At 35.6% G+C, this 12,196-nt stretch overlaps 2 protein-coding genes across 2 annotated transcripts; both read left to right on the forward strand.

Moving 5' to 3' along the window:
* The first annotated feature begins 1,758 nt into the window (after window positions 1–1,758).
* LOC121143082 (olfactory receptor 6C2-like) lies at window positions 1,759–2,694 on the forward strand. Its single transcript, XM_040754289.1, has one exon. The coding sequence runs from the start codon at window positions 1,759–1,761 to the stop codon at window positions 2,692–2,694; it is 936 nt and encodes a 311-aa protein (XP_040610223.1).
* Window positions 2,695–10,985: 8,291 nt separating this feature from the next.
* LOC101839590 (olfactory receptor 6C2-like) lies at window positions 10,986–11,921 on the forward strand. The gene has a single exon (XM_005079683.2). The coding sequence runs from the start codon at window positions 10,986–10,988 to the stop codon at window positions 11,919–11,921; it is 936 nt and encodes a 311-aa protein (XP_005079740.2).
* Window positions 11,922–12,196: the final 275 nt, after the last annotated feature.

The following is a 12,196-nucleotide window of genomic DNA, read 5'->3' on the forward strand; positions in this document are numbered from 1 at the left end:
AAGTTGGAAAACTGTACCATAAATTTTCCCCACAGATATGAAACTGGAGACCATTTCCTTACTTTCGAGTCACATTGTTTAAAAAAAAAACTTCCTAAATATGAATCGGAAGCAATTTCTTGAAACGTAATTTACTTTATATCATTCATAGAGAGTCATGAGGAAAAGGCACCCTGAGCAAAAGGGGAAATGTGAGAAGAAATCCAGAAAAATGTGAAATTATAGAATTAAGATATAAAGCCTTTTATGAGGTAAACAGGTCATAGGTTTACATACTTCAGAAAATGTGAATTAAATAAAGACAGAGTAGTGCTTAATTAGTGAAGCAAAGAGTAGTAACTTGGGCCAAAAGAGTTTAAATGTACTAAGAACAAATGAGTCCATGTATAAGTGGAAAAGTAGAAGAGCAGAGACCATTTTGAACAGATAGAATGGCAAAGGAAAGAAAACATGGAACTAAACTTAAGAAATGTTAAGAAATGGCCTATTCTCTTACATGATATTACTAGCTCACCTATTATTGAGTAAATGATTGAGACTACCTCAGACTAAAGCAAGGTTGATTCAAAAAAGAATAATAAAGATATGACTGTTTGATTATGTCAGCATATTCTGATTCCCTGACTTCCTTGCAGTGAACTGAACCAAAAATTTTCACAAAAGAATGCATACAGAGAGAAAATATGTTGCTAATTGAATGTATTTAAAAAATAAATATATAGGACTTCATTTTAGAATTTTATATAAAATTGTGCCTTGATTGAAACCCTTTCTGGTAGAAATCATGTGAAAGATTCTTCACTATCTAGAGAATATGAAGCTTGCAGCTAGTTGGAGCACAATAGGGTTTTTATCAAGAAAATCAAATATCCACATGATTCAGTTCCACACTTCACTTGCAAGCTGGGCAAAAAATTAGTTGTATAAGCTTGTCTTAGGAATCACAAAACTGTACTACATACACATCCCATTTTGACATTCAGAGGAAAACACAATGAACACTAATTGTCACTCATAGAAAATATATATTAATATGTGTGAAAATACAAATCAATCTGGCAAAAATCTAAAAATATTTGAACTGTGACACATCTAAATGAATCTTTTCTGTTGAGCCAGGTCTATCTACATAGCCCTGGTTGTCCTAGAACTCACTATGTATACTAGACTGGCCTCTAACTCAGAAATCTACCTGTCAGTGCCTCCCAAGAGCCAGGATGGTGTGTGCCACCACACCCATGGCCTAAATGAATCTGTAAAAGGAATCACAGTAAAAGAATATTTCAAACATAGGCACTAGACTGTAACTGTGTGGTATTTACCAGTAAATAACTAACATTAACTATGAACATAATGTTAAAATCATTTAACAGAGAACAATCTTCATTTATTTTAGTACTCTTTTCAAATCTTGTCTAAGAAAAGCAGTGAGAAAAAGGCAGAAGTCTTGGACCAAAAGCAACTACTTTAATGGGAATTTTGTGCAATGATGTTTATAAGATTATGTGTTAAACTGGTATTGATTACATCTATGAAATCATATGAAATATATGATTCAATTAAGAGCTATTATGTGACACAAAAAGAAGATCAAAGATCAGCATGTGCTTTGTGCTTTCTTCTTCACTAACCAATGGTGCTATAGAATGACATTCAAGCTTGGTTGTCTGGAGGCTAGCTATCAACTGAACTCTGAGGTTTCATAAATAAAGTCTTTCTTCTTTTTCACCAAGGCTGGGCAACAGACAATAAACAAGAATGAGAAACAGAACAGTAACAACCTTCATCTTGCTGGGTTTGACAGATGATATTCAGCTGAAAATTCTGCTTTTCATATTTCTGCTCCTTTCTTACATGCTGAGTTTATCTGGAAACATAACCATCATCACCCTCGCTCTGGCTGACCCCCACCTTAAAACACCTATGTATATTTTACTCAAAAATTTCTCCTTCTTAGAAATTTCGCTCACAACTGCTTGCATTCCCAGATTTCTATATAGCATGTCATCTGGGGACAAGTCCATCACATATATTGCTTGTGTCACTCAACTGCTGTCTATAGACCTCTTTGCAGTAGCAGAATTTTTTCTCCTGGCTATCATGTCCTATGACCGCTATGTGGCCATCTGTAAACCTCTGCATTACATGACCATCATGAATAGCAGAGCCTGCAGGAACTTCATCTTCTTCTGCTGGGTGGCGGCACTGACCATCGTTCTCCCACCTGTCAGTCTAGGCTTGGGCCTGGAGTTCTGTGACTCAAATCTCATTGACCACTTTTGTTGTGATGCAGCTCCTCTCCTGAAAATCTCTTGTTCAGATACATGGTTGGTAGAACAGATGGTGATAGTTGATGCGGTGTTAACATTCATCATCACCTTTGTGTGTGTCATTCTTTCCTACGTTTATATCCTCAAGACCATTCTGAGATTTCCCTCTGCCAAGCAAAGGAAAAAGGCCTTTTCCACCTGTTCTTCCCACATGATTGTTGTTTCTATCACTTACGGCAGCTGCATCTTCATTTATATCAAGCCTTCATCCAAGGGTGATGTAGCCATCAATAAAGGGATTTCACTTCTTATCATATCCATTTCACCAATGTTAAATCCCTTTATTTATGCACTTAGAAACAAGCAAGTAAAGCAAGCTTTCAATTACTCAATTAAAAAAATCGCATCCCTCTCAAAGATGTAAAATAAATTGAAGACTGCGTAAAACAAAGACGGGGAAATGGACACAAAATCTGAAGCTTTACTATATTTTTCTATATATTTTTAATCTTTTTATATCCACACTTCTTTTTAAACTTAAATACTATGAACCATGACATTTTGTACCTCCATTAACACTAGGCATTCTAAATATGTTTAGACCTGCAGTGAACCTGAAACTGTTGTCTGAATCTTATCCCAGGAAACAAAAGAGGTTTTGATTTTCCACCATTTTCCACACTTTTAGATATGTCTTTTTATTTCACATATAAGCTAATCAAATGAGTGTGGAAGTGATATGAACCATTAGTAAACATGGCATGTAGAAGTATTCATTATCCACTTAGTCACTTAGAAAAAGATGGTACTTCTAATATTACTTTCTATGCTTCTTGCTGATTATGAATGATCTTATCAATGTTTCCTCTCAAACACACTCTAGGAAGACCTCCCAATCACCATCAATTTCAAACTTCCATAAACCATTTAGGTAAACAAGAAACTGATTTAATTTCTTGTTAACCAACTTTTCCTGGGATTTCTTTGGAGTAGTTAACAGTTATAGCATAAACCTAAGACATGTGGCATTCATATATAATGATAAAATGAATGGAAGACTTGCCCATTCCTGTTTCTAAGTGTCAGCTCCAAATATCTAGGAACACATTCTACCAAGGAGCTCCCCTGTTCACACCTGGTAGGATCTCAAGAAAATTCCCTACCAGGCAAGTCACAGCTACCACATTCTCCTAAGAACCAACAAAGGGCAAAAGAAACATACCCAACAAACATAACCAGATATCAGCTCCTAGAATTACAAGCAACCTAAACCCAGATTCCTAGGTGCCAGATTGAAACACAACCAGGAACAGTTAGAATAACATGGCTCAAGTAAAGCACACCAACTGTCCTACTGTAGAAATGCAATATAGCCAAGGAACAAGACAAGGAATTCAAAATAGGCTTTTTTATCATTTTTTATTTTAATTTTAAATAGCTTGTTTTACATGTCAATCCCAGTTCCCTCTCCCTCCCCTCCTCCGGCACCCCCCTTCCCCCCCACACCCTCTCACCCTTATTGCCACATCCTTCCACATAGGGGATATCTAGAGTCTGTCATTTCACTCTGGGTAGGGTCCAGGCACTCCCCTAAGAGTCCAGGCTGAGAGAGCATCCCTCTTTGTGCTATAGGCACACGATGACTGTTTGTATTCCAGGGATAGACACTGATCCACAGCTCAGGGCCCCATAGGTTGCCCAGGCTTTCTCGCTGACACTCACATTTGGGGGGTCCAGATCAGTCCCATGCTGGCCTCCCCACTGTCGCTCTGGGGTCCAAGAGCTCTCCCCTGTTTAGATCAGCTGTCTCTGCTGGTTTTGCCAGCCCATTCTTTGCCAATTTGCTCATCACTCATCTCTCTGTGTCACTGGGTTCCTTGGGTTCAGTTCAGTGATTAATTGTGTGTTTGCCTCTGCTTCCATCAGTCACAGGATGAAGGTTCCCGGATGGTTATAGACATCAAGTTCATTATCAGGAATGGGCATTCAAGGTGGTCTCTCCACTATTGCTTAGCTTGCCAATTGGTGTTATCCCTTTAGATCACTCGAGGTCACTCTGGTGCCTGATCTGTCTTCTATCCTATGATTCCCTCTTCCCCCTAATCCACCCCCACCCACTCAACTTCCTGTTTCCAAAATAGGCTTTTTACAAGAGTATATGAACATATCCACTAATGAAATGTATGAAAACACAAACAGTAGAATAAAATGAAGAAAACAGTTCATGACAAAAGGTATAGAACCAATAAAGACAACTCAAACTGAGGTAAAGCTGGAGGTGAAAACCAGAAACTCAAGCAAGAATCTCAGAGGCAAGACTCACACCACAGAATAAAAAAGATAGAAGAGAGACTCTCAGACATTGAAGACAATATAGAATGATTGAATACTTTAATCAAAAAAGAAGTTATATCTTTGAAAAATCAAGACATAAAACATCCAGGAAATCTGGGACTGTCTGAAAAGACCAAATCTAAAAATAATATATAACGTACACTCCCAAGCACCACATAAAATACCAAATAAATAAATATACTGTCAACAAGAAAAGCCCTAAACAAGACAGTTTCAATATCAAGTTCTACCAGTTCTAAAGTTAAAATTAACACCATTGCCCCTCAAACTGTTTCATAAATAATCAAAGGAAGAACTACTACGAAACTTTTTTGATAAAAATTTACCCTGATATTAAAACCAAATAAAGACACATAAAAATTAGAAATAAGTGCCCCTGATAAACATGAATGTCAAAATTGTCAATAAAATGATCACAAACTGAACTCGGCAACATATTAAAATGATGGTAAACATGTTGGCTTCATTCTAAGGATAATTAAATATGCATAAATCAATTAATATAATATAGACCAATGCCGGGCAGTGGTGGTGCATGCCTTGAATCCCAGCACATGGGAGACAGAGGGAGGCGGATCTCTGTGAGTTCGAGACGAGGCTGGACCAACAGCCTCCAAAACAATACAGAGAAACCCTGTCTCATAAAACCAAAAATATATATATAGACCAAAAATAGATTATGGAACAGTGTTGTCATGAACATATCTACAATACAGAAAAGACTATTGACAATTTACCATCTATATGCAATAAAAGCTCCAAGAAAATAAGGAATAAAAGGAACATACCTCATCAAAAAAAAAGCTATATATGTCAAAATCATGGCCAATAGCATACTACATAAAAAAGACAAACATTCTCACATGAAGACTGACAAATATATCCACTGACAAATATTGAGTATCTTACTCAATACAGTACTTCAAATCACAGCCAAAGGAATAAGGAAAGAGAAAGAAGTTGAAAGGTTACAAATAGGAAATAAGTAAGTCAAATTATTACTACTTGTATGTGATATGAATCAATAAATAAAGACGCTGAATACTCTATCAGAAAACCTTAATATCTGGTAAAGATGCAGGATATTAAATCAGTGTAAAAGAAAAAGTAGCTTTCTGTATACCTGTAACAAATATCCTGAAAATATTTTAAAGAAAATAAACCCATTTGTGATACTGATCAAATAGAAGAGTACCCAGAAGCAAACCTTCTTCTAGAAGTCTAGAAAAGAAAGTAAATTTTCTTTACAATAAAAATTACAAGACAGTGAAAAATAGAAACTTAGGTAAAAACTACACAATGGAAAAACCTCCCATGATCATGGGTAGGAAGAAATAATGCAGAAATGGGTATGTGACTGAAAACAATATACAGATTTAATGCATTCCTATTAACAATTCAATGTTATTCTTCATACAATTTTTTAAAACACTAAAGTTCGTATGGAAGCACAAAAGTCTCCAAATAACCAAAGCAATCTGTAACAAAAGAACATTTATCCAGTGTCAGAATACCAGATTACTAATTGTACCGAGAGCCAAAATAAAAAAAGTGTATTTCACTAGCACAAAATAGAAAGAGCAGACATACATATCAATGGAATGAAATATTGGACTCATATATGAATACATTCAAAAGGAGCCACCTGATTTCCAACAAAGGCACCAAAAGCATACACTGGATAAAGGGGTTATCTCTTCAACAAACAGTGCTCAGGAAACTGAATTTGGTAAATGAAACTAGTGCTGTATCTCTCACCCCATTCAAAATTTAATTCAAATATGTTATGAGGTTAATGAAAGACCTGAAGTGTTGAAATAACTACAGGAAATTTTATCAATAACACAGGTAAAGACTTCTGAAAATAATGCCAGTACTTGGGGAAAGAATTTCTAAGGGTGGAGAAATGGGATTACATGAAATTTCAAAGCTCCTTCACAGAAAGGAAACAACAGTGAAAGTGAAGATATAGCTCTCAGAATGTGAGGAAATCTTTGACAGCTATAGATTTGACTAAAGTCTCGAATATGTAAAGAACTCAAAAAGCACTAGAAACATCACTGAATCAATAAAAAAGACAAATGAATTACACTGTACATTCTCCACAAAAGAAATACAAATGATCAATAACTATAAGTTTTAAATGCTCAATATCATCAGCAGCAGTTGGGGAAAGGCAAATTCTAGCCATTAGTCTGCTATGGGTGTCTGGGGGAAACAAATCTGAACTACACTGAGAGTCCACTTCATCCTAGTGAGAATAGTTAATCCAAAACACAACTAATCCAGACATGGATACAAGTGAAGAGGACAATGGGGCTCTTATCCACTACTACTAGAAGTGGAAATAAATTTGAAGGTTCCTCAAACAATAGTCTTTCAACTACCACACAATCTGTGCACTATAGGAATCTACCAGCGTACCTGAAATATCTAAGGAAACCACATAGACCACTTGGTACATCAGTGTTTATTGTGGCAAAGAACAAGTTTCAAATTGTGTGGACATTCAATGGGCTTGGAGCCATAAAGATTCTAAGATGGTAAACCATAGTGTGACTTTAAATATTAGATATGTTACTCCATAAAAAGAAATTTGTATTTCTGCTTTCCTTTAGAATATTTACAGTTGCCAAATCTACAAACATTTTATATTTATTTTGACTGAAGAAGTTTTACAATTTGTATTGGGGGCAGCGCATACAGCAGATACCCTGACACATGTGTGGAGATCACACAACAAGCTCTAGTGTTGCTCTTAGCATTATACATCATTTGTAATAATGTCACTTTTTTTGTTTTTTACCAGGATGTCAAGCCCATAAACTTCTGAAGATTTTCCTGCCTCCACTTCCCACCTTTCCATGGGAGCTCAGTCAAACTATTGTAACCAGCTTCACGTGGTTCCTGGGGATTTGAATTAAGTCCCTCATATTTTCACATCAAGCACTTTACTCTTGGACTGAGCCATATCCTCAAGCCCATAGTTTGACTTGCAAAAATGATACATTGGAGCCACAAATATGCTTCATGGAGTAGAGAAACTTATGTGAGTCTGGAAACTTGAATTTGATCCCCTGAATCCACGTAATGGTGGAAGGAGAAACAGCTACACAGACTTGTCCTCTGACAGCCACACATTGCTGTGGCACACACACCCATATGTGAACACAAACATCATGTACACATATACAGATGGATATGTAACTAATTCATTAACTTTTGAAAATAAAATCAAACATTATTCTCATAATAAAGCTGAGTGGTAATTTAAGCCTTTGTAATTTATTCACTGCATAACAATTTGATAACACAGAAAATAAGACCTAAATATTTTACACCTGGAATAACAAGAATTAATTATAAAAAATGGACTAGGTTTTAAAAATTATATTCTACATTTTCCTCATAGTTTCTTTTAAGTGATTTTTATGCTTCATCTATTGAGTCTCCAAAGGCCCTGTTCCCACAGATGATTCATTAGTTATTCTTGAGGCTGGGCCTCTGTGGACTCTTTTGTTTATTTGCTGTAGATAATAAACATCAAGCTTGATACTGGAAACCCTCACTCTGAATAAAAGAGTTAAGAGCTCCAGCTCTTCCCAAACTACCAGGCATTCCTTTGAAACTTTTTCAGGGATAGAAAAAGTAAGAAAGTTATTTTTTTATGATGACACTGCATCATCAATGAGAAAGTTGATGCAATTGATGAAAAACAGAAAATGTAAACCCCTGTGCTTTCCCAGACCACTGCCTTTGAAGACATGAATAGATTTCATCAGTGGTCACCAGAAGTAATAATTTTCAAATAATATTACAAGAATTGTTGTGGGTAAATAACTGAGAGAGAGGCTGTGAACAACTGCTGGAAGTGTGGATATGATGAACTCTGTCCTTAGAACTATAGGTTCGTCTTGAGACTCAGATCCCATTTCCTCTAAAGTTGTCACAAACTGCACTAAAATTAGAAATGGGAACTCTAATATAGTACTACTTTAAACACCATTTCAGAGTGCTTGATGTTGGGTGTTATACTAAACAACAATGAGAACTGAGGTTGCAGCTCAATTATCATTAGATGACTACCTTTCTTGCTAGGATTGACTGATGACCAAAAGTGATGATTAAGTCCTTATATTCATTTTTCCCTCAATCTCCTGATATAAAAAAACTATGATGAGTAGTTATGCACCCTAATATTTAAAGTAAAGCTGACTGTTTTTCACATACAAAAGTTTAAGTTTGTGGTTCCTTTAAGATTCCTTTTAAGATTACCTTTGAAATGATTGGACGTTTTTTGTAACTGCAAAATGCAACTTGCCAGTAATAGACCTGGTAGAGAAGAAAATCTTGCTTCCTATACTCTGTTAATCTATAACAAGTTACTTGTGTATGAATGTCTGTGGGATCTTGGGGATTTTTTTCACCTGTTTTAAGTAAAGTGTAAGGGATATGAATGGCATGCTGGTTTTACTTGTATTCATTGTCATAATTCACTTGAAAAAAACCAGAATGTTACCACATTGTAATTTTTATATTGCTTACAAAATTTTGCTGGGGTATATAAGATGTAAGGGGAAAAAACAAAATAGAGTTAGATGGAAAACATCAGGAAGGAAAGAAGAAAGAAGAAAGATAGAATTAGAAGGAAAACAGAAAACAAAGAGTTAGAAAGAAAACATCAACAATAAAAAATAAGGAAGAATAAAGATAGAGGCATAAGGAAACAAGAATGAGAGAAGGAAATCACCAACAAAATAAAGAATAGAGACTACAGAAGAAGAATTAAGAAGGAAACCATCAAGAGAGTGTGTGTCTTACTCCTTACCCCTTAGATGAAAAAGTCATAGTATGCCACGTAGTGTGTATTCCCTTTGAGCCCCTTGCTGCTGGAGGCTGGCCCACACACAGGCATTGAATGTAAGCCAAGTGTTTATTTCAGTATAAACCAATTGTAATGTTACTAATCATAACATACTAGTTTTATTTAAATATACAAAGCATAATAGAATATAGGTGTGGACATCAAATATTTCATTTTGGACTTCTCTTCCAGGTATAACTGGTTATATGACTGACATGAGGAGTAATCAGTTTCAGAGATTCAAGGCTCAAGAAAATAAAAAAGTCATATTAACAAATAATACAACACATTGAGATACATAAAGACATCAGGAAAAAAACAAATGTCTCAAAATTACAAAGAAGAATGTTGATGGATAAAACACATATGTGGTCACAAAGGTAAGCTATGAAAATATACTATGACTGTTGTATGCTTGAAAATACTCATTCTACTCACAAAGTCTCTAAATTTAAGCATAAATTTATAGCATTTGACCAGTATTACTATAAATTGTTCAATATAAATAATGGACAAAATGTGACTTTGGTCTATTGACAACTGAACATGTTAACAAGGAAATTCTTCATGTGTCAGACTGAAATAGCTCAAATGTGTCAGCTGCTCACAAATACTGCATTTTTAGTGTTTCAGCTTGGAATATGTGGAGAATAATATCATTGTTTCTGTATTAAGACAAATCTAAGTGACAGTGAAGCTAAAACACCTTTTAAGACAGGCTTAATTAAATGCAGCATTTTTACTTAATAGTATTAATAATGATATTTGCAGTGCATTCCAAAATTAAAGAGTAATAGCCAAATAGCTATTGTAGTGATCTTCTCAAATATATATATATATATATATATATATATATATATATTATGTAACTTATCATACAACACAATAAACCTGTCCTCAAGATAGTTCCTTTATTTTATCCCATGATAAGAATGTAGAATAAACTGAAAACTAAGAGTAAAAGATGGTGTAATAACTAAGGAAAGGGTTGTCTAAAGGAAATATGAATGTTCATAATTATAATACTAGACTAAAGCATATTAGAGAGCAAATAGGTAACCCATAAAAATGAACTTGAAACTATGTGCTATGTGTGATTTATGTAAATAACAAAGCCTCAAGCAACATATGAGCAGGCTAAAGAGAGTATGAGATCTGACTTCCTCTAAGAAGGAACTCAAAATGTTTGGAAAAACATGAACCCAAAGAGCAATTAAAAATAATAATAACAAATTAAGAATCAAATGCAAAGAGAATGAAGCACCCATAACATTTTGAAATGTGGTGTAGATAAGACAATTTGATTTTTTAATTCTACCTTGAGAAGATCAAACTCCCTATTTGTAGGACCTAAGAAACCAGTGTGTTTATGTTTATAAACAGAATCTGTGAACACACATGAGTTGAGTTTCATAATTTGTCTCCTTGTAATTGCTACTCCTGAACAGGTATCTCTGAATTTTAAATGCAGACCGGGTAGAGGTAGCAATTCAATTATGAGAAACCGCACGGTAACAACATTTGTCCTCCTGGGACTAACTGATGACCCACAACTAAAAACTCTGATCTTCATCTTTTTGCTTCTCACTTACCTGCTGAGTATAACTGGGAACCTCACAATCATCTCCCTCATCTTTATGGATTCACACCTAAAAACTGCCATGTACTTTTTCCTACAAAATTTCTCCTTCTTGGAAATCTCATTTACAACAGCTTGCATTCCCAGGTACTTATACAACATCTCAACAGGTGACAAGACAATTACATATAACAACTGTGCCATTCAAATATTTTTTACTGATCTTTTTGTTGTGACAGAATTTTTTCTTCTGGCTGTCATGTCCTATGACAGATATGTAGCCATCTGCAAACCCTTGCATTATATCACCATCATGAACAGCAAGATCTGTAAAAGGCTTATCCTCTGTTGCTGGGCAGCTGGCTTGGGGGTGATCCTGCCACCACTTAGCCTGGGCCTCAATCTGGAATTCTGTGACTCTAATGTTATTGACCACTTTTTATGTGATTCATCCCCACTCCTAAAGATCTCATGCACAGACACGTGGCTAATAGAACATTTGGTGATATTTTGTGCGGTGCTGACATTTATCATGACCCTTGTGTGTGTAGTTCTTTCCTATGTATATATAATCAAGACCATTATCAGATTCCCTTCTGCCCAGCAGAGGAAAAAGGCCTTTTCTACCTGTTCTTCCCACATGATTGTGGTTTCCATCACTTATGGCAGCTGCATCTTCATCTATGTCAAACCATCAGCAAAGGACTCAGTGGCTATCAATAAGGGTGTGGCAGTTCTCACCACTTCCATTGCTCCCATGCTGAACCCTTTCATTTACACCTTGAGGAACAAGCAAGTCAAGCAGGCCTTCAAAGACTCAGTTAAAAGGCTTGCACAGTTCTTCAAGAAGTAGAGAAATTTACTACTGGAGAGAGTCAACTTTTCATTAACAATACAAGAATCCATAAACTGTATCTTTAATTTTTTATCTTTAGCTCAATGAATAATTGTGTTTCTTGTCTAAGTCCAGCTTCCATGAGGACCTTGGCTCCAGGCACTAGGTTAAGTTCTATCTATCCCTAGTACCATCAGGGAATTGGGATAGGATTCCCGTGAGGGTGCTAAAATGTTTGCACAACTGCCTTACAAAAATGGATCAGTATTTCCACATAAAATGTGCATCCTCTT

Source organism: Mesocricetus auratus, unplaced genomic scaffold (genome assembly GCF_017639785.1).
Source record: "Mesocricetus auratus isolate SY011 unplaced genomic scaffold, BCM_Maur_2.0 Super-Scaffold_100011, whole genome shotgun sequence".
Taxonomy (NCBI): Eukaryota; Metazoa; Chordata; class Mammalia; order Rodentia; family Cricetidae; genus Mesocricetus; species Mesocricetus auratus.

Coding starts and splice junctions, on each gene's coding strand:
- LOC121143082 (XM_040754289.1), top strand. CDS start 1,759: ATGAGAAACAGAACAGTAACAACCTTCATCTTGCTGGGTTTGACAGAT.
- LOC101839590 (XM_005079683.2), top strand. CDS start 10,986: ATGAGAAACCGCACGGTAACAACATTTGTCCTCCTGGGACTAACTGAT.